This window comes from Equus caballus, chromosome 28, assembly GCF_041296265.1.
Source record: "Equus caballus isolate H_3958 breed thoroughbred chromosome 28, TB-T2T, whole genome shotgun sequence".
NCBI lineage: Eukaryota > Metazoa > Chordata > Mammalia > Perissodactyla > Equidae > Equus > Equus caballus.
In genome coordinates, this window is record NC_091711.1 from 25,075,471 (window position 1) to 25,099,488 (window position 24,018).

Here is a 24,018-nt window from a genome sequence, read left to right on the forward strand (position 1 = left end):
TCTAAATGATGCTAAGGGCCGCTCAGTTACATTCCTGGCCTCCTCTATCAACTCGGCCTTTCGACCATGAAGACTTCTGGATAAAACCTTCCACTTGGTTTAGTGGACCTGAGCTTTGCCTTGTTGATGTGAAGTTATTTCCAGCAGAATTCCTTTAAAAGATGTTACATAAAAAAGCAAATGATGGCATACTTAGGGATGCACAGAAATAAAACATTTATAATAATTTGGTTAGATCCAAAACCGTGGGAGGCAAAGTTAAATACCAACAGTATTTCTAAAGGGACCCCACTGGGTTCAAGTTTTAGAATGAATGGCCCTTGTTTTATACAGCCACAGGATTTAATTATTTGTATTTCATTTTCTATTAATTCTAACTCAACAAAGCCAAAATCAGTGAGATCTTCTACACTATGAAATACACACTGCACAGCTGAAATAAACACAAGACAATATAGTTAGATAGAAAAATATTTATTAAGCTCTTTAATAAATTACGTGCACACAGCTTTTAGAAAAGGTAGTGTTTTGCAATGAACATATATTTAGACATCTAATTTTTTATGCTGATTTTTAAACTGTCATCTTTTTTAAAGAAGTAGAGGTTTATAACTCTTGTATATAAACCAGAAAATGTCTACTGATCCTATTACTGCTGAGCATAACAAAGAAAAGGAAGAGGGAATTCAATATGAGCATATTTCAGGCAAAATGCCAAAAAAAATTCAACATGGGGCCAGCCCCATGGCTGAGTGGTTAAGTTCAGGCACTCCATTTCAGTGGCCAAGGTTTCTCGGGTTCAGATCCTGGGCGTGGACCCAGCACTGCTCATCAAGCTATGCTGAGGTGGCGTCCCACCTAGCAGAGCCAGAAGGACCTACAACTAGAATATACAACTATGTACTGGGGGGCTTTGGGGAGAAGGAAAAAAAAAGATGATTGGCAATAGATGTTAGCTCAGGTGCCAATCTTTAAAAAATCACAAAAGGAAATTCAACAAAGTAAAATTAATAAAATAAATTTAAGGGACTGGCCCCGTGGCCGAGTGGTTAAGTTCGCGCGCTCCGCTGCAGGCGGCCCAGTGTTTCGTCGGTTCGAATCCTGGGCGCGGACATGGCACTGCTCGTCAGACCACGCTGAGGCAGCGTCCCACATGCCACAACTAGAGGAACCCACAACGAAGAATACACAACTATGTACCGGGGGGCTTTGGGGAGAAAAAGGAAAAAAATAAAATAAAATCTTTAAAAAAAAAAATAAATAAAATAAAATAAATTTAAAACTTGATTCTCTAATTAGTTCCTTTTATTTACTTTTTTTTTTTCACCTTCTCAAAGGGTTGTCAAATATTTTAAACATCTCTGCAGCTGTTTTAATGTTTCACTTGTCATTAGTATAATCCTAAAATCCTGACAGTGCTGCAATACAGCATGTAGCTGCGACCTTTTCTTGAGGCACATTCCAGTGTTTTGGCAACCAGTAATAAAGTATCTAAATACCACATATGTTAAAACTTCAAGCTTTATTGAGTGACTGATTTCACCCCTTTTGATCTGCCTTTTCTTCGAGAACATTATTCCCCAGGAGATCCAAGTTCCTCTAGTTGTTTTCTTTGTGTTGTTTCTAGTTCTTCTAGTCTTTTGCGAAGTAGAGAGAGTTCCCTTTGATGCTGTTCCTCCTTAAAAGCACAGAAAAGAAAAAAGAACAGACAAAGCACAGCAAGAGAGACTGTTAAAAAAAACTGGTGGAAAAATAACTATTAGGCAGCAGCCTCAGTGCCTCTTTTATTCAGGCCTGCAACATCTGGCAAGGAAAGAATGGCCATTTTAGTAGTCTAAGAACACGGCCGCGTGGGCTAGACTACCAACTAGTCCTTGCTTCTCTCCTGCCTCAGGCTCTAGTCTTAAGCAAAACCCAGAGTCTGTTCTCTTAGGTGTAAAATTCACCAGGGAGTGAAACAGAAAATACTAATGGAGAGCCCAGGTGTACTCACGCAGCAACTTTCTAACAAGAGTGGAGTTTAATAGCAGTTTATTATAAACAAGGCACTTTGGCTGAGATTCAATTCAATGACTAAAATCTTTGGTGCTTACAACATTATAAATGCAATTATTTATTAATAGTTCATCTTCCAAAAAATCATCCAATCAATTTGATTCCTTCAATATCTCAGGGACCTGATACAGTAGAATGAGCCCAGGTTTTGGAATCACATAGATTTAGGTTTGAAACTCAACGCTTGTCACTTATTAGCGATGACATTAGGCAAGTCACTCACTTCCCTGACTTAGTTTCCTCATCTGTAAATTGGAAATAATACTTTCCCTCAAGGCATTTTTCATTAGGATTAAATAAAATATTGTATAGAAAATGCATAGTGCAGTGTATTAATTAGTAAATGCTTGCAGTAGTTGGTATCATATGGGTGAGCTACAGACTCTAGGTTACTCAGACTCATCAATCAAGTTTCTTCTTTTTGATTGCCCAATGGAAAATTTCACCTGTGGCACTATCACTAAAGGATAGAATGGATTCAAATCCACTTTGCTTCTTAGCAAGGTTCTCCAGCAAAGAAAAATTTGAGTTTTTAACTCTGTATTTAAACAGGTAATAACTTATAGAAATGTTTGCCTAACATTTTTTCCCTAAAACAAATGCTCATACCTGCATATGAGGAGGAAAGGATAGCTCCATGCCTGGAACCATGGTTGATGACTGAAAGCTAACAGGATTGATGGATGCTGTTGGAGGTATGTTAGGAACCAAAATTAAACTTCGAAATTCATTATGTCTTCTCTGTATATCCTTTAGTCTTTTTTGAAGCCTTGTATAATCTTCAAATGGAACACTTTGCCTTAAAAAGAAAAAAGTGTTTCTGTTCTTTAATACAGTTATACTCTATTGAAGAACAGTATGATCCACAGACTAATTTTAAATTGGATGTGAAGGATTTCTAAATAATATTTACCTGTATATAATATTTACATAAAATTCTATTTATCTAGAAAGATGGAAACATCACATGACAGCTTAATCATATGTATTAATGTTAGCACTGCAGGCTATCAACTTGTTTTAAAATTTTATTTGCCAATTAATCAAAGATTAAAAATCTTTTGATATTTTTAGTTTCATTTTTACTCCCCCAACCCATGAATCCTAGAACTAAAAGGAGACTCCTTAAACCAAAAAGGTGTCTTATTTTACAGAAGGAATCAAATAGAAATAAAGACAATATTACATTGAATCTTATGAAGTTGCCATTTCTGTAAGTGAAATATGGTCTAATATAGGGAATTTCATACTGTTCATTCTAAGTTTTAAAAATGTAGCTGAGGACAAAGGTAAAGCTACCCAACTTTAGGGAAAAATGACATGGATAAAACTAACTTTTCAGGCCTTCGCAGATCACCATCTTTTTGGACATGAATTTCCTGACCATCAATCAAATATAGTTTCAAACCCACTAAAAGTTCTAGGTGATCTGCCATAACTGCCCAATCCTGTGAAATGATAATATTTGAAAATTAATCGTTATGGAAGAGGTATATTAAGTTGAATTTTGTTTTAGAATGAATTTTGTGGCTTCTCACTTTGGAACAGAGTATCATAAAGTTGGCATTAATTCCACAGTCTAGAAACCTCTTGGGTGTTCTAAAAACAACAACTGTTCACATTTTTGGTAATAATTACACCCAAGAAGACCAGTACACATTATAAAACACCACTGCTTGATATTACAGGCAATTTCCATTACACAAAAGTCTGATACTGTCTAAATGCTGGAGGCTACCACTAATTAGCTAAATTTGAAAGTTTTTTTATTAACTTGAATCAAATGGATCATACAATGCCACTACCATTACCTTAATATGGTAAATCTTCTCTGCTCAAAAATGCTAATGATGCAGATTATTAGCTGTGCTTGGACGTAAATGAAAAACCAGAAGCTACAGACCAATATTTTTCCACACCAAGAAATTAAAAGCGGATCTTTGGGGCCAGCCTGGTGGCACAGCAGTTAAGTTTGTACATTCTGCTTCAGCAGCCCAGAATTCGCTGGTTAGATCCAAGGTGCAGACCTACACATCGCTTGACAAGCCATGCTGTGGCAGGCGTCCCACATATAAAGTAGAGGAAAATGGGCATGGATGTTAGCTCAGGGCCAGTCTTCCTCAGCAAAAGGAGGAAGATTGGCAGATGTTGGCTCAGGGCTAATCTTCCTCAAAAAACAAAAACACGCATCTGTGATTAAAAATTGTAGCCACTATTTTAGAACTATGCAGTCACTACAAGTGTCTTGTCTCAGCAGCAAGAACCCACATCACTGCTGGCTACCAAAGCCAGTGGCCTTTCCTGTCAGTCCCAACCATAACAAATGCCTGGCATGTGTTAGAGACCTTTTAGTTTGAAGAAACGTTCAGACAGAAAAAAAATGACACTGAATTAGGAGTATAGTGAATAGTTTAGAATTCTTTTAAAAAATGTATATTTTAAAAGAAAACAAAGTGCATTATACTCAGAAACAACATTCTATAATATAAAAATAACCACATGGGCATGTATACGTACAAACACTTTACCTGTTTAACACTTGATTTTCTGTTTCCAATTCTTCTCTCTTTGCCTCCAAGATTTCTACTTTCTCCTGCAGTCTCTTCAATTTGTTTTCATGAAGAGATTTTCTCTAGAAAAAGAGAAATAAATAACATAAGCAAGTATGTTAATACATAATCTATTTGAACAAAACCATATAGTGAATACTTTATTCACCAAAAAAATTTCAGACATGAGTATTTTCAGTGAATACTAGGAGAAAACATTAGTAGATATGATTCTTATTGAAAATCACAAAGATGATAAACCACAGATCTACCTTATATCCTCAGTGTAACAAATAGAACTATTATGAATGCCAAACCAAAAAACTGGTATCAATACCTAAACTGCCGCAAACAAAAAAATATAAAAAGGAAAGGAGTAAAATTTTACTAATGAGTTTGCTTGTCACCTGATAAGGAATCATATCATGAGCTCGTTATTTTCCCAGAAGCATGTTTACAACGGACAAATTGCTACCAAAGGAGTAACTTAAAGGATCAGAAAGTGAAGACAGATTATAGATGCATCTCAGTTTGAAAGTATGCCTTTCTAAATATTAAAGAGAAAAAAACGTAAACTTTACAAAGGGAAAATTTTCTAGCATGGAAAAATCCACATATAACACAAAAGAAGTATATGAAAAGAAGTACTATTTCTTTATTACTATTACTATGTATTATATATTTTATAAACAGGTTTTGTTTTTTACAGAAAAATACCTATAAATGTTGGAACTCATTTAGTAGCTACAGACCTTTTAGGTACTTGTTTTCTAACTCTTTGACGTGTAACAAGTTTATAGAAAATGCACAGGACATAAATGTAAATCTAAATGTAAAAGCACAAAGCAAATGCTGGTGTTATTACCTTACTTCATAGAGTAAGGGACTGCCATCCCAGAAGTGCCCCTACCCTCCCTCATTTCAATTTCTACTCCCTCTGTCCATGAAACGGTAACCAACTAATTTACTTCCAAAGCTCGAGTTTGGTTTTGGCTATTTTTGAACTTCATATGAATGGAATCATAGTGTACATTCTTTTACAAATGGCTTTTTTCTTTGACTCAATATAGTGAGATTTATTCATGTTACTGCTTACAAGTACAGTTCATTCATTGCCATATACTGTATTCCACTTACAAACATTATATAGTTCTTTATATTTATCCAGTCCACAGTTAAGGGTCATGTGGGTTATTTCCAGCTGGGAAGTAACACTGCTGTGGACATTCCTTCTCATGCTTCCCATTGCTTCCCATCCTGCAGCACCCCAGGAGGCTGCCTCATGCCTCCCCCCGACCCTGGCAAAGGAACCACTCTTCTGTCCTTCATCACCACAAGTAGGTATTTATATGTTTACGGGTAATTTAGGACTCACCTATCCATCCACTCACTCATATCAAAGAAAAGAAATCATACAGCATATGCTCTTCTGGATCTGGATTTTTTGTGGTGGTATTCAACATTTTACCCATATGAGTAAGCATGTTATTGCATGTCACAGTTCTTGTCTATTGTAATGTTGTCATCCATTTTACAAATATACCACATTTTATGCATTATCCTATTGATGAAAATATTAACTATTTCCATTTTGAGGCTATTATGAATAAAGTTTCTATGAACATTCCCGAACATGTTTTTGGTGGATATATGTACTCATTTCTCTAAAGTATTTACCCAGGAGTGATACAGCCAGTATATATCCACAGAGTGTACATATGTTTTAGCTTTAGTAAATACTACCCGTTTTCTAAAGTGGTTCAACTAACACATGCCCACTAGCAATATATGAGAGTTCCAATTGCTCTACATCCTTCCTAACACTTGGTAAAGTCAGTCTTTTAAGTTTTAGCTATTTGGTAGACTAGAACAGTATGTCACTATAGCTTTAATTTGCATTTTCCTGATACCTAATGAGGGTGAGTAGATTTTCTTATGCATATATTGGCTAGCTGGATATCCTTTCTTTCTGGAGTGCCTGTCCTAGCCTTTTGCTTCTTGAAAAAAATTTTTTTAAGTAATCTGTTTCTTATTGATTTATAGGAGTTCTTTCTATATTCAGAATATGAATCCTTCATCAGAGATATGTATGTGTATTGCAGATTGACCTTCTCCCAGTCTGTGGTAAAATTGTGTCTTAAGAGCATCATTTTATAAAAAGAAGTCCTTAATTTTAATAAAATCCAAATTATCCTCATAGCTTTTATGGTCAGTGCTTTCTAGGTCCTATTTAAGAAATCTTTACTTATCCCAAGATCTTAAGATTTTCTCCTCATATTTTCTTCTAGCAGCTTTACTTTTTTACTTTTCACATTTGGGTCTGTGGTTCCTTTTTATCTAATGAAGTTGGGTTAAGATAACCAATTGACTCAGCACCTTTTATGAAAAGGACCATCCTTTCCCTATTGAAATGCATTGGTACTTTGCTGCAAATCAGGTGTTCATATACTTGTGGGTCTATTTATGGACTCCATTATGTTCCATTTGTCTATTTGTTTATACTTATACCAATATCACCCTGTTTTAATTACTATAGTTTATTAATAAGTTTTGATATTTAGTAGTGTTAAGTTCTCCAGCTCTGTTGTTGTTCTTCAAGATTGCCTTGGTCATTCCAGTCCTTCATACTTTCATATGAATTTTAGAATCTACTTTCCAATTTCCACAAAGAAAACTCCTGAGGTTTTTGTTTTTTTTTTTTTTTTGAGAAAGATTAGCCCTCAGCTAACTACTGCCAATCCTCCTCTTTTTGTGGAGGAAGACTGGCCCTGAGCTAACATCCATGCCCATCTTCCTCTACTTTATACGTGGGATGCCTACTACAGCATGGCCTTTGCCAAGGAGTGTCACATCCCCACCCGGGATCCGAACCAGTAAACCCTGGGCCACTGGGGATCGGAACATGCAAACTTAACCTTTGCACCACCAGGCCGGCCCCCGAAAACTCCTGAGATTTTGATTAGCATTGCATTCAATCTACAGATCAATTTGGGAAGAACTGATATCTTAACAGAGTCTTCCAAATCATCAACATAGTATAGTTTTCTCTTTATCTAGATCTTCTTACATTTTTCTTAGCAACATTTGTAGTTTTCATTGTAGAAGTCTTACACATCTTTCATTTGTTCCTAAATACTTTGTTTCTTAATGCTAGTATAAGTAGCATTTAAATATTTTGTTTTCTAATTCTTTGCTGTGTATCTAAATAAAGATAACTGATCATCAGGGAAATGCAAATCAAAACCACAATGAGATATCACCTTACAATTGTTGAATGGCTATTATCAAAAAGACAAGAAGTAACAAGTGTTGGTGAGGATGTGGAGAAAAGGGAATCCTTGTATACTATTGGTGGGAATGTAAACTGATGTAGTCACTGTGAAAAGCAGTATAGATGTTCCTCAAAAAAATTAAAAATAGAACTATCATATGATCCAGTAATTCCACTTCTGGGTATTTATCCAAAGAAAATGAAAACTAACTTGAAAAGATATATGCACTCCCACATTCACTGTGGTATTATTTACAATAGCCAACACATGCAAGCAACCTAAATGTCCATCAAAGGATGAATGGATAAAGAAAATATGATATATAAACACATAACATGATTTGGCCACAAAAAAAGAGAAAATCTTGCCATTTGCAACAACATGGATGGACCTTGAGGCCACTATGCTAAGTGAAACAAGACAGAGAAAGAAAAAATACCATACGATCTCACTTACACGTGGAATCTGAAACAAAAAACAAAATTGGAGCTCATAGATATAGGGAACAGATTGACGGCTGCCAGAGACGGGGATTGGAGGGCAGGTGAAATGGGTGAAGAGGGTCAAAAGGTACCAATTCCAGTTATAAAATAAATAAATCCTGGGGATGTAATCTACAGCATCGTGACTAAAGTTAGTAACACTGTACTGTACATTTGTAAGTTGCTAAGAGTAAATCTTAAAAGTTCTCATCACAAGAAAAGAATTTTGTAACTATGTATGGTCACAGAATGTTAACTAGACTTACTGTGGTGATGATTTCACATACAAATATTGGATCATTATGTTGTATACCTGAAACTAACGTAATTTTATATGTCGATTATATCTCAAAAAAATTGTGGAATCCTGTAATAGCCTAAAGGGGCAAGAATAGTAAAATTAATGAGTTCTTAGTTATTTATAGAATTGTTAGAAATAATAAAGTAAATAATAAAGACAGATAACTGATATTTGTTACCTGACCTTTTTCCAGCAATTTTTAAATTGCACATATTAAGTTTACTGATAGATTTGTTTGTACTTTTACTCATACACAATCATGTCATCTGTGAATGACAATTTTACTTCCTCCTTTCCAATCTTTATATCTTTTATTTCTTTTTCTTGTCTTATTACACTAGCAGGGACTTCCAATAAAATGCTGAACAAAATGGTGATAGTCAACATACTTGCCTTGTTCCTGAACATGGGTGGATGGGTGGAAGCATTCAATATTTAATCAGTATGATGTTAGCTGTAGGATTTTTGTGGATACAAAATCCCTTCTACTCCTATTTTAATAAGAGTTTTTATAATGAAAGAGTGTTAAATTTTATCAAATTATTTTTCTTTGTCTATTACGATGATCACAATAGTTTTTCTTCTTTGCTTTGTTAGAGTGTGGAATTACACTGATCAATTTGGAATGTTAATCCATCTTATATTCCAAGAATAAACCCTACACATGCTCATGATATATTATCATTTTTATATATCAATGGATTCAGTTTGCTAATATTTAAGATTTTCACATGTATGTTTATGATGTAATTTTTCTTTTCTTATAATGACTATATTGGGTTCTAACCTCATAAAATAAGTGAGGATATTATTCTTTCTTTTCTATCATCTGGAAGAGTTTGTATTAAGAATGGTATTATTACTTCCTCAAGTATTTGAAAGAATTTTTCAGTGAAATCAAATGAACCAGGCATTTTTCTCTGTGGAAAGTTTAAAATTAAGGAACCCATTTCCTTAATAGAAGACTATTCAGATGTTCTAATTCTTCTTGTATTAGTTAAGATGTTCCTCAAAGAATTTGTTCATTTTATCTAAATTTCATAATTAATTAGCAGTTGTTTTTATAATATCCTTTTTGTTTTATAATCTGTAAGATGTGTGGTGATATCCCCTTTTTCATTCATGATATTGTTTATTTGTGTTTGTTGACCCATCTACCTACCTACCTATCTTGTGAGGTGTTTAGGGAGAATCAGGCTAAAGCTTTACCAATCTTTTCAAGAAATGAGCTCTTGGCATTTTAGATTTTCTCTATTGTACATTTTCTGTCTGTTTCACTGATTTCTGCTCATATCTTGATGATGATGATATCTGCTGTTAAATCTCTCCACTGAGTTCATAATTCAGTTATTGTATTTATTTGTTCTAAATTTCCCTTTTTTAAACGGTTTCTATTTTTCTGGTGCACTTCTCAAGTTTTTCTTTTATTTCTGAGCATATACAACATGGTAATTTTAAAGTCTGTATCTGATAACTCCATTACCTGGATCCCCTATGGGGGGAGGGGTGGTATATTTATATTGGTTATTTCTCTTGATTTTCAATGTTATCTTATTTCCTCATGTAGTTGAAGTTATTATTACTATTATTACTGACAGAGCATTTTAGGTTTACAAAAAAATCTAACAGAAAGTAGAGAGTTCCCACATATTCCCTCCCTTCACAGAGTTTCCCCTATTATTAACATTCTTACACTGGTGTGTAGCATTTGTTAAAACTGAACCAATATCAACACATTGCTATAACTAAAGTCCATAAGTTTATATTAAGTTTTACTCTGTATTGTACAGTTCTATGGGTTTTGTCAAATGCATAATGTCATGTATCCACTATTACAGGATCAAACAGAATAGTTTTGCTGCCCTAAACATTCCCTGTGCTCTCCCTATTTATCCTTAACCTCTACCCCCGTTAACCCCTTGATTTTTTTTTTCTGTCTCCATAGTTTTGCCTTTTCCAGAATGTCACAGACAGTCATGCACCACATAACAACATTTCAGTCAACACAGACTGTATATACAAGAGTGGTCCCCTAAGATTAGTACTAGATAGCCTAGGTGTGTAGTAGGCTCTACCATCTAAGTTTGTGTAAGAACTGTAGGGGAAGAAGAAACTTCCCTCTACACTTCTAGGTTCTTCTGGCTAGTCTAAGAATTAAATTGACATCAGACAGATTAACAGGAGAAAAACAAAAGTTTCATAACAGGTATACATGGGAGAAACCCAACAATACTGAGTAACTTGCCAAATGGCAAGCCTTCATCTTAAACACCATCCTCAGCTAAAGACAAAAGATGTTGGAGGTGTGGAGAGTCAGGGACTTCAAAGAGAAGGAAAGCAATTCACAGGTAGGTGAAAACGAGCAAATGCTTGGAAAACAAGTGTTTTTCTGGTCACACAGAAACAGAAGAACACAGAGGGGAGCCCAACAAACAGGCTTTTCTAGGTTCCTCCCTGTCTACTATACTAAGGTGACAGCTCACTTCTTGAGACAGGGTTCAGGACAATGCTGTCCTCATCCTCATCATTGTAAAAACAACCAACCATTTACTGACCACTTACTATTTGCCTGGAACTGAGTTAGAATGCAGAAAAAGCACTGGTTGGTTGGTTGGTTAACCAAAAGACCCAATACATGCCTTAGACTCTATCACTATAATCATATCTTTGCAGACACCTTCATTACCTTGATCCAAGTCTCCTTCACAAACTCGCCTGGAAAAACTCCAACCTTGGTTAAATACAACTCTGTAGTGACTGCACAACTGGACCTATGCAACTGAACACAGGTGGCAAACATGCACACTGTGCTTACTGATCTCACCTTAAATTAACCACTAACTTCAAATGGGCCCTAATGCTCCCTGGGAATCCTGCTAATTTCTCTAATCCACTCACTCTCCTAAACTCTTTCATTCTTTTACAATTTCTCTCTCCTCAAACCTCTAACACCTCCACTCTTCAGTGCTGAGAAAATAGCAGCAATCAGTAGAGAATTTCCAGGTTTCCACCGCATCTACCAATTTACCAGACATTTATAACCCTACACTTTGTCTTTTTTCCAGTTACAGCAGATACACTGTGTTCCTATCCCTTCCAGCTCTGGACTGAATCTAATGCCCTTCTGCCTACTAAAGGATACCATTCCTGCCGTTGCAGGATCTCTTTCCCTCTTTCCCTTGTAACGTCAATTTTCCCCTCGCTACTGAATCATCCTATAATTTCCCCCTTCTTAAAAGGAGCCTTTGATCCCACAACTCTCCCTATCTACTATCTCAGTTCTCTGTTCTGCACAGCAAAACTCCTCAGACAAATTCTATATTTTACTTCAATCAGGTTTGCATGCCCACTACTTCATGGAAACAACTCCTGACAAGGCCGCCAACAATGACCACATAGCCAAATGAATTCTGAGTCTTCATATTACTGTTTTATCATCTTACTATCAATGTCTTTTGACACAGCTGATATTTCTTGAAGCATTTTTCTTCATGTAGAATCCAGTACCTTCTTAGTTCTCCTCCTACCATACTGGCCACTCTTCAGCCTCTTTATCTTCTCAATTTCTACACTTGGAAATTCCTTAAAGCTCAATCCTCAGACCATTCTCTTCTCAGTCTTCCTTTACCTTCTAGGTGATCTCATTTAATCTCATTGCTTTCAATACCATTTATATGCTGATGACTCCCAAATCTTTACCTCTAGCCCAGTACTCTTCTCTGAACTCCTGATACATGTATCCACCAGACTACTTAACTTCTCCACATGGAAGTCTAGTGGGCATCTCAAACAGTTAACATGTCCAAAAGAGGCACCTTTATCTTACCCCCAAACCTGTTCCTTCAAAGTCTTTCCCATCTTAGTAAACAGCAGCTCTATTTTAACCAGGTGCTCAAGCTCAACATCTTAGTCATTTTTGATGTATCTCTTTGGTACCCTACAACCACTGTAAGCTCTACCTTTAAAATCTATACAGAATCTGACCTCCACTCCACTACTAGTTCCCTATTCCAAGTCACCATCATCGTCTCTCACCGGGACTAATAAAAACCAATCTTCCTGAGTCCTCTTTGCCCCTCTACACAACAGCCAGATATTCTTCTAAAATATAATTCAGATTATTTCATTCCTCAGTTCAAAACTCCTCAGTGTGTTCCTATCTCATTCAGAATAAAAATCAAAGCCCCTACATCACCTGGTCTCCTCCTACTTCTCTCCATTCCAGCTAACCAGGTCTCCCTCCTTGTATTCTTTCAACATATTCTGCTTCTCTCTTTTACTTGCTATTCCCTCTGTCTGGAACAGTCTTCCCCTACATATCAAACATGACATCCTCCCTCCTTTCCTTCAGGTCTCTGCTCAAATATGACCCTACTGGAGAAACCTTCCCATACCAACTGTATAAAACAGTACCCTTTATACTCCTTAATTTTCCTTTTAGCACACATCTCCACCTGATATGTTATTTGTTTCTTTACTCATGTCTCTCATCCATTACAATGTAAGCTCCTGAGTGCAGGGTCTTTATTTCTGTATTCCAATGAATAAAACAATACCTGGTACATGGTAGGTACTCAAATTTCTTAAGTAAATTGGCTAAACGAATACAGAGAAACCTTGTAGTGAAGAGAGACTGAGCTAGGATGTTAGCAATAGGCATCAAAAGAAATGAGGCGGGGGAAAATGCGAGAGACACTATAAAGGAAGAATTCATAGGCCCTAGTAACTGTACTGGGTTGAACAGTGCATCCCAAATATTAATGTTCACTCAGAACTTCAGAATGTGGCTGTGATATAAGAAGAAATATATTTGGTCTTTGTCCTGGGTGTCTGGCCCAGAGCTCCTTAAACCTCTGGAATTTCCTGAGTGATAGGAGCATATTTTGTTATTCATAAACAGCACTTTTCAATCATACTTGAGTTTACACTAATGAGTTTACGTAGGGTGGGGCCTCTAGATAGTCTCAGAATGGGGCTGGCTACCAGAAAGAACAAGTGATAAGAGCGTGAGAACTTTCAGCCCCATCCCCATCCCCGTACTCCCCACCTTCCACTGCTGGGAGATGAGGGGGGCTGGAGATCTCTATAAAAACTCTTGAACAAGAAGACCCAGAAAGCTTGCACGTTGATGAAATATTGATTTGCTAGGAGGGTGGCACACCTAAAGAGGGCATAGAAGCTCTACCCCTCCCCCTCCGTAAATCTGGACACAGAGACACAAGACACACAGGGAAACACCATAAGAAGACAGAGTCAGAGATTGAAGTGGTACGTCTGTAAACCAAGGAACACCATAGACTGCTAACAATCACCAAAAGCTAGGAGAGAGAGACATGGAACACATCCTCCCCCCAGAGCCTTTGGAGGGAGCATCGCCCTAAAGGCCTTGATTTTGGACTTCTAACCTCCAGGACTGTGAGGTCATAAATTTCTGTTGTTTTAAGCCACACAATTTGTAGTAATTTGTTACAGAAGCCCTAGGAAACTAACAATGATTGACTGGATCTAGGGAAAAGGAGCCACTGGGCTCAATCAAAGGTCTGAAGCCTAAGTTACTGGAAGAATGATGTTCTAGTGAAAGAAATGAAAGTTCAGAAGGGAAATTAGCTGTAAGGAATGATTTTAATTTTGACTTCAGCAGTCCAATATAATCATAGGATGGTCAAATGGATGCCTTAGTGTTACAAACATTACAAGACACAAAAGTAACAAAAATCAAAACAATACTGATGCAAAAATCAAAGCTGGGATTCCCCTTTTACCATCCTCTAGCCAAATTCAATGAACTCTTCAATAATCATGCTTAATGACCACTTATCTTTGATACCTTTCTTTTCCTGTGGCTTCTACAACACCACACTATAGCTTCTACCTCTAAGACCATTCCTCTACTAAATCTAGCTCCTTTTTCCAAGTCAATGTAGTTCTTAGTCCTTTTATTTTTCAATCGTCCCCCAAATCTCGTGTCTAATTATACATCTCTAACCTGAATTACTGATCTCTACGCTTTACGTTCCATAATTTCTAGTTATCTACAGAGTGTCTTCACTTAGTCTAGGCCACGTCTATATGGATGCACTGTCATCACTTCATATGTGACATGCGTTTAGTCAAATGTATCTTCTCTTTCTACTCCTCAACTGACACATATTCTTTCCATTATGACAACTCCACTTATATCCTCTCACAGTTAAAATATTTCATATTTTTCTCTTTCTTATTTAGCATCGTATTCTGTAATTTTTTTTCCTTCAGAATATGTCTAGGACTCACTCTTCACCTTCATTCTTATATCACAAGCCCAAATTCCAGACTTAGTTCATTTTAAGTTTATTATAATAGCTTCCGAACTGGTCTCCCTATCTTCAGGCTTTCTTCTCTCGGGCACAGTAGTTCTCAAACTTCAGTGTCCATACAGATCACCTGGGAGTGACTAACAGTGTTCTTTAGGTATTGCATGTTATCTTTTTTCTCCAATTAGATCATATGGTCATCAAGAGCAGGAATTAATCATGGCTTCTATTTTCCCCTCAGTGTGTAATATAATGCTAGGCCATACAAAATATTCAATAGATATTTTAAAACGTCAAGACTATGGTTCATTGCTTCTTTAAAAACATTCATGTCTAACCATGTATCTAACCAAGACTTATTTCAGAGAGATATACTTTATCCTAAGGTTGTAGCAAGCAGTCATTTCAAGTGCCTCAAGAGGAAAAGCACAACCCACTGTGCTCATACCAAGAGATCTCTCTTCATACTCACACTTCATAAATGTGTGGGGAAAAATATACAGAGAAGTCATCAATTACAGAAGAGGTCAATTCCTTCTGAGAGCTATAAGACTCTGTTCCATGCCTTTCTCCTAACTTCTAGTGGTTTGCTGGCAATCCCAACTCAAGATATCTGGTCAAGTTTTTCCAAACAAATCAACACAACAAAATATCATCATACAAAGACTATCTAAAAACACTTACCAGAAATGACATAAGCTTTGTGCTTAGAATGTTGGAGCTGTAAACAAACATACTCAGATGGCAGTGAGCCATTTTATTTAGCCCCGAGGAAAAAAAATAAAGCTGCTACTCCCCAGTTATAAGAACCTCTCATAGGAAAGTAACTCGAAAGGATTATGATTTCTGCCTTAGAGTTAATATTTTGTGACTTGTTTTAAGTCTCACTACATAAGAAAGCTATGATTTTTGTCACTTAAAGAACCTAAAAAGTCTTTTGCACTTTTATGAATTATGTTTATGTAATCTCATAGCCATGAAAATTTTCATGTACAAGCATTATCTTTAACTTGAATGTGAAAAGAGTTTGAGTTAAAGAAATTAATTTTATAGTGATTATTTTGCCACAGGAAATAAGACAAGTGGATTATGGCATCAATGAAGAGAAAGCAGTAAAGTATTTGGAATCAAAGAAAGTGGGAAATTAGAAATGTAACCATGTAGAAAGAGCACAAGATTAAGACTAGAAGGATATATATATTGGTCATGGCATTGACTCTTACTAGTCAAGTGATCTTGGCTACCACTTCAGTTTCCTAATCTGTAAAAACTATCTGAATGCTAAGATACCTCCAGCCCTAAAATTCTATATACTTATATACTTTTTTGTATATTTCTATGTCACATATATTGCCTGTTTTTCCACTTTAATTGATGAAAAATTGTAAGCCTCTAGGAAAGTATCCTATATGGTGGGACAACTCTGGGTCATAATTATTCACTGAATTGAGCTTAACAATTTTCTGTAACTTAACATCATAAGCCACAGATGACATTTTTAAAAGTGAAGTGGATAGTTACTATGTTCACACCCATCATTTGGCAGGTATTTCAGTAGAAAAAAAAATTCATCCTAGGCCACAAAACTGATGAAAGGTTATTCTGCGCTTTCTTAAAATATCACTTCCTCCCCTCTTTCTGATATACCTATGATTAGGTGATAATCTCCCTCACCACTGGATGTCACTTGTGCTCCAAAGGAGTCAACCCAAACTAACCTCAATAATTAGAATCTGATTTCTAAGATACCTATCTCTAAAAACCTCAACACAAAAGTTTCCCTGTGAAAGATAAAATCAGCTCTTATAATTTCTAGCTAAAATCTGGCTTCAGATGCTTCTAGGCCTCAAATAGTATAAGAAAGCATAAGTAGGATTTCTGAGATCATCAGAAGCCATAAAACACTTCACAGAAATCCCATCAATATCCAAACACTGCTCAGTATTTAATATGACCAGAAAAAAAGAAAAGCCATATCCATAGGGGAAAACACTACCATAAGTGTTGATATTTGAGTATAAAACACTGGGATTTCCATATAGTAAATGGTGTTTTCTAATCTCAGTGTTATACTACTTTTAGCATTATAGGAAGAGAAAAGCAATATTCAGAAACCAAAACAGTGGGGATCTAATGACTTTTAGACTTCTCATGTTGTCACTTCAACAATAAGGGCACATTTGGTAGTTACATCTAATAACATAAATAGGTAACTAGGAACTATGTCCTTGGTCTCCAAATTCAGAATATGTAAATAATGCACAAGTTCTCTCTTCTTATGAAAATATGAACAGCTAACCTTTCCAATAAACATACAGACATTAAGATACTGCTGTACTTCTGTCTAGAAGCACCTTCCTCTCATCTCAGACCTTCCGACTCCCCACAACCAATGCCACTACTAAAGGAACTTAACAAATGGAGACATATCAAATCATTTGTGGTTTTTTTTTAATACTACACCCCCACATCACACACATGTGCCAATCTTGTTGAAAATAACTGCTGAATGACCACCACAGTGAATTATGGTTACTGATGGGGCCAGGCTACATTCCTTGGATTTGCTGAAATAGAAAAAAGTTGTAAATCACTGACTTAGATGAATCATCTGATTACGTTATTTCCTTGATGCCCCAGACTGTTTCCAAGAAAATAAAGTTTTTAGGTTCTAGAGAAAATATACCTCCAAAGGTGAAACATAAAAAAGATTACGGCTGTGGGAACTATCATGGCTGTTTCAGAAGCCAGGGGGAGTCCTAGTTCTTTCTGCTGGGGAAAAGAGATACTTGCTCCTATATTCCTGAATTGGAAACAAAAATGCATTTTAACCACAAAAACGACATTACAAGTGTTAGTTAAGCACAGTTGAAACAGGCCTAATCACCCTGTAATTTAAGTGCAGAATGAGTTAACTAAGACTTGTATGGGCTGGTCTAGAAACTTTACCAAAGAAAAACACTGTTTCTGTGGGAAAACACGATGGCTCTGTACACAAAATTTAGAAACAAACCTGTTGAGCTGTTTGCATTTTCCCAATTTATTTCTGCAAGGTGACAGCAAAATGTCACAACTAAATAACAAATTAAACATACCACTAAAATCTCAGTTTTAATGATAGATTTCATTCTCTTAAAATGGTTAATTACGTTTTATTCTATAGAAATCACTTTAATAAGAACCACTTGCCTTTTTCTGGGCAATTGCAGCTCGCTGCAGTTTCTCTTTAGCTTGATTATACTTTTCTTCTCTGTCAGTGATACGTTCATGAAGCTTATGCTTTTCTTCCAACCACAGTATCTGTTTCTCTTCCAATGTCCTATCAGAAGAATGCATTTTAACTCTTAGGATTAAACAGATATTACCACAAGTATAATCAAACTCACTGCCTGCTTCACCACATCCTTAATTATCTTACTGCAGTCATTCTTGCGTGGCCACATATTTGCTAATACTACCATTACTGAGTACTTCTTATGAGTCAGGCTTAGAACTGCACTTAGAACTGTATGTGTACTATGTCACTTATTATTCCCAACAACCCCTTGAATTAGGTACTTCTGTCATCTCCATTTTTCAGATGAGGAAACTGAGGCTTAAGAGCAGTTAAGTAACTTGCTTAAAGACTTACACCTAATTAACGGCAGGTCACAGACTTGATTACCAGCTGTGAACCAAGATGACCACCAAGTTATCAAAACTGGGCCTAAGAAGGCTGGTTAAAAATCAACCCAAGTATCAAGTCTTAAGGTATGTTTTCTGCTTAGAGTAAAATTCATATAAAAGATATTTTAAGGTAACATCATAACAACTTATATCTTTAAAGCTCTTCTGCATACTTTTATGATTTTTAGTATCATTACCATAGGAGTACAAATGAGATTAACAAACCCTGAAATGTCAGATTACGTGCCTAAGGTCACACTGACTTTAAGTGTCTAAGCTGGGACCAAAATCACATTCAACTGACCCCAAGTTCAGTTATTTTTCTGCTATACAATAATACAAATAACATTCAGAAACCAATGATGAATGACTTAAATTTGCTAGCTATACTCTTATTAGCACTCATAAACACATTTCAATCAAACATGAAGATTCCAAGATACAAATATCTATTTTTTGCAAAATATAAACAAAATAATGTGGATCCTGTGGAATGTCACAACACATTATGGACAAATATCTTGCTTACTTCCTTTTCTTGAAATTCAACTGCATGTATGAAACAATGGACAAGACTTAAAATATGAAATAACAGAAAAACTGAGGGAAAAATAGTTGTATAAGGCAAGATAGCCTTCACAAGAAAGAATCTGAAAAGAATAATGCTTTGCAGATTCAAATAAAAACTTCTAACACTAACAGGTTATAAAGACAAAGCAAGTACAATATAGTAGTTTTCTACCATATCTAAAAATTTTCCAGAGAATATAAGATTTTGAACTTACCAAAATCAACCTCCTACCAGTTTATTATATTGTCTACTACTAATGAATTTTGAGACCAAAAATTATAAACAAACAAATGAGCTTCCCAAAGGGTAATTCTGAGAGATTATAGCTCTAATTCTAGGAAGTAAGTTTTACACATCAAAAAAATTTTTTCTTCTCTGGTATTCAGAATAATAATTTAGATACTTGAAGTAAGAAATATATTGATTTACTTAATGAATAAAGAAGTTTTTCTCTGATGGTTTTCAGAATGCTGTGGTCAGGCAGAATATTAAAAGGGCTTCTTCCCTAAATGTCTTTTTTTTTTTTTTAAACAATTTAAGAGTCCATAAAGCTCATTCTCTAGAAAGTATATTACCTAAGACCATTGCACACTGTCAAACAGTATTTGTAACTAGTTCCCAAAACACATTCAACATTGGAATCATCATTAAAAGAACTATATATAATATAGCAGAAAGAAGAAATAGTTTGTACTAAAAAAACAGCAAACTCTACTTTTCAACTTCTAGTTGCGCTTTTTCAGCTTGGCTTCTTAAATTTCGGCATTCCTGTTTTAACCTCTCCACCATTTCCTTCAGCATTTGGTTTGAATTCAGCAACTCATTCTCTGACTGTGTGAGTGAGGTCACTTGGATCTGCAAACTACTGATTTGCTTAAAAGAGAAAAAAGAAGAGAAATATAAGGCCACTAAACAAATGCAAGAGAGTATGAGAGAGGCAGAGGACACACCAAGCATCTTCCCTCACAAATGCCCCGCCCAACTCATGCCCTTGAGGACACCCTGAAATGAAACAACAAAACAGCAGCAGCGTTAGGATCCACTAGCATAGGATCATTTCTTAATATAACCAGAGAATAAAGAACCATATTCTTCAGCTGCCACTGAGTCCTCTCTCTTCGTCCCAAAATAAGCAGGCCAGAAGGGGTATTAGGAGCAGGGAGAAGCGTTATTAGAAGAACAGGAAGGTGAGAAAAAAGAACCCGACTATTAGAGTCTCCTATTGGACTTCCTCTAGCTTCCTAGGAAAGAAAAGATTTTTTTAAAAGCAGGTCAGCTGGGAAAGCTGCTAAGGAAATCGTTCTCCCACTCCCACATACCCTGTAACAAGCAACCATTCCAAGGGCTCTGCTTTCTGAACAGTCAGGAATCGTAAACAGGAAGGATCACTCTCACACTGTTTCTAAATGGTGTCTAAGCATTCTATACAAACAGCGTTGGGCAGAAGAAAGATGCTCCGAGAAACCTAATGAACGGCAGGGCTTCCTTGGCCTCTAGGGCCATTTATCAAGCCATGAAATATCACTCAGACTTTTTCTCCACTCCAATTTACTTTTATATGGGAGTACTTTTTCTCATGAAAAGTAGCTAATTATCCAGTTATAGATTAACAGGTTAGGAAGATCTACACTGCTTTTAAGTTACATCCAAATAACCTTCACTAGGGACACAGTTATATCTACTTTCCCCACAAGCCATTTTACCAATTAATAAAGTGTTCATTTTTCTTTCACTTTCTTTTACCTCTCTTAGCCATTCTCTGAGAATTTTGGAAGCAGAGTCAAGAGACTCAGGATCAAAAGAACCTATCATGAGACTCAAGAGTCAAAAGAAACCAGATTCTTTATGCAATAAATTAAATAAGTGGGAAATAACTCCATTACTTCCTGATGGTAGCAAAAGCCAAATAAGATAGGACGGTATATATCCAAAAAGCAACTGTCAGCAGAATGAAGTAAAATAGTATGTCTCAGATTTCTATTTTAGAATGAATTTCTCCAGGAAGAACTATTCAGTCTTTATTTTTAACTAGAATTGTAAATATTAAATCTGTATTACAGCTGACTGAACAAGCAGCCTTCAAGGAACTTAATACTTCTCCATATCTATAGGATGATGGAAAGCCCAATGCCAATGATACTAGATAACTTCTCTCAGAGTATCAAACATTATGAACTCCTCATAGACACTTAGAAACCATAACTGCATATGCAAAGCAACGACAGCTAGCATGCAATATAAATCCTAAAAATGGAATCTTCACTACTTCATAATTTAAAGGGGAAAAAAACCATTTTAAACAAAAAAGAAAATAGAATTCAGGAAAGAACATTCTTCCATCTTTTACCATGTAAATCTTTCCTAAACCCAAATAACTTTAATTAAAATATAAATTCCCTAGTGGTTACCAGAGGGGAAGAGGGTTGGAGGGCGGGCATAAGGGGCAATGGGGCATATTTATATGGTGACTGACAAATAATAATGTACAACTGAAATTTCAATGTTATAAACTAGCATGGCCTCAATAAAATAAAATTTAAAAAAAAAGTTTCCTTCCATAAATAGAACTCTTGGATTTCACAGGGATATAATAAGAAATAGCTCATGGAATAAGAAATGTAAAGCTACAAGCCAATCACACAAGTAACTTAAAATCTGGATGATCTTTCTAATCAATTTTTAAAATTCAGAATATCAAAATATTGTCCTTTAAACTATGATTTTTAAAAAATCATGGGCCACAGTATATAAATATCTTAAAAACAGCAGTTAGCAAAAGAAGCTTACTAAGCTAGAGCTTAAAAAGGTTTAAACATATTATTTTTACATAACCTCATCAATGTTATCAATTGTAGTAATATTTTCATAATACTGATATGTAAAATTCCAATAAAGATTCAAAACACAGATTTAAAGAAGCACTTAAAAAATAAAAGCAAAACGTTTGCTAAAATCATACCTGTTTCAGCGCAGAATTTTCATTTTTTTCTTTCTCTGCATTCTCAATATCCACAATTTGTTGCTGAAGTTTTAACCTAAAAATCACAACCCAACAAAAGACATTATTAAGAATCCATAGTTAACATATTTCAAGGAACTAGACAATCATTTTACTGAGTACCTCTACTGGCACCAGGCACTGTCTATTCAAAGTGGTAGACAAAGATTCTGACTTCAGGCAGGTAAGTTGTGTTAATATATAACCAAAATGTAACAACTTTCTGCTTCTGCCATGGAAAAATCTACAGACTATGGGTATAGAGAAGATGAGAAATCAAGCCTGTCTAGGAAGAGGAGAGAATACACATGGATATAAAAATCTGATGAGTTGGATTTTGATAAACATAGGGAACGTCTGGAACTCACGGCCTTGGCTGGAAGAGTACACAATGTGTCGCAGAGACATCAGAAGTAGTCCAGTTTAGGAGAAGCCATCTTACAGCCATGCAGTATTTCACCATCTACAAAATGCTCTCAGATGCACTGCTGCTTCACTCTCACTCTACTAGGTTATGGAGCTTTAAATGTATCCTTAATGCCTATCATTATGTCTTTAGTATAACAAGCATTTAATTAAGTTGGCCAATTTTAATTGTACTAATTTCTCACAATAATTCTGTGAAAATAAGCAGAGTCATCTTTATTATTATTCCAATTTTAGAGATAAAGAGATTGAGGCTTAGCAAAGTTAGGTCCAAATCAAACAGCTACCAAGAAGCCAAATCAAGACAGGACCCAGGTCTTCAACACTCAAATGCCCCCTCTGCCACTTCATTATGCTGCAATTTTACTGATTTTATTTATTTATTTATTTATTTTGAGGAAGATTAGCCCTGAGCTAACTACTGCCAGTCCTCCTCTTTTTTGCTGAGGAAGCCCGGCCTTGAGCTAACATCCATGCCCATCTTCCTCTACTTTATATGTGGGATGCCTACCACAGCATGGCATGCCAAGCAGTGCCATGTCCACACCTGGGATCTGAACCAGCGAAGCCCGGCCCACCAAGAAGCGGAACATGCAAACTTAATGGCTGCGCCACTGGGCCGGCCCCTAATTTTACTGATTTTAAATTCAGTATTTAAAAGAAAATTATCTAGTACAGGACACCATATTATATTCTATAAAATATATTATGAGCTTTCACCCCTGCGATGAATGAACACTTACATGACTTGTGTGCTCTTCAAAAGGAATGATACATTCTCTGCCTTAAAATGCAGAGCATCTCTGGTGACTAAACGACTAACCTCATGAGAAACATCTTACGTTAATTAGGTTTGACAGGATAGGCCCTTGACCTCTCCCTTTTTAAAATCCTTCAGAAACTTACGGCAAATATAATTCACTTGACACTTATTTATAGTTTTGCATTATTAGCATGTCTTATCGACCCAATTAGGACTGCTTATTGAGAAGACAACATTCTCAAAGGCCTAGGGCTATGCTTTAAACAGTAATAAGAACTCAATAAATATTTGTTGATGGACTGGAAGAACCAACCCAAATCCTAGATTAGACATTGAAATGTGTAAGACGACTGGACAGTATGACATGGAAGAAATCTTAAGACCCACTGCTTCTTGACATATTTACATAAAAATGTCAGAAACAATGGATCTAAAGGAAGAAAGCGAGTCTTGCTCTTCCTTTGCTCCTTTGCTGTACTAGTCATACTCTTATTTCACAATTCTAGCCATATTATTGCTCTGTCAAACTTTCTGTACATTGCTCCCTTAAATGTTTATAAATGTTATTAACTAGGTGCTTTTAGGTTACTGAATTAATAAAGGTTTCTTTCTACAAAAACATGAAGATGAAAATAGAGGAGA

At 35.9% G+C, this 24,018-nt stretch overlaps 1 protein-coding gene across 3 annotated transcripts in view; it reads right to left on the minus strand.

Annotated features, from left to right (window-relative positions):
• Positions 1-1,503: 1,503 nt before the first annotated feature.
• Positions 1,504-24,018, minus strand: part of CEP83 (centrosomal protein 83) — a 106,724-nt gene continuing 84,209 nt past the window's right edge. For all 3 annotated transcript variants that reach the window (XM_070254492.1, XM_001915389.6, XM_070254490.1), the window contains 6 exons: positions 22,149-22,224; positions 19,905-20,062; positions 18,142-18,271; positions 4,584-4,687; positions 2,665-2,854; positions 1,504-1,678 (listed from right to left, as the gene is read on the minus strand). In XM_070254492.1, coding sequence (XP_070110593.1) covers positions 1,574-1,678; positions 2,665-2,854; positions 4,584-4,687; positions 18,142-18,271; positions 19,905-20,062; positions 22,149-22,224 — 763 coding nt within the window. In that variant the 3' untranslated portion in view covers positions 1,504-1,573. The remainder of the gene's footprint in view (positions 1,679-2,664; positions 2,855-4,583; positions 4,688-18,141; positions 18,272-19,904; positions 20,063-22,148; positions 22,225-24,018) is intronic.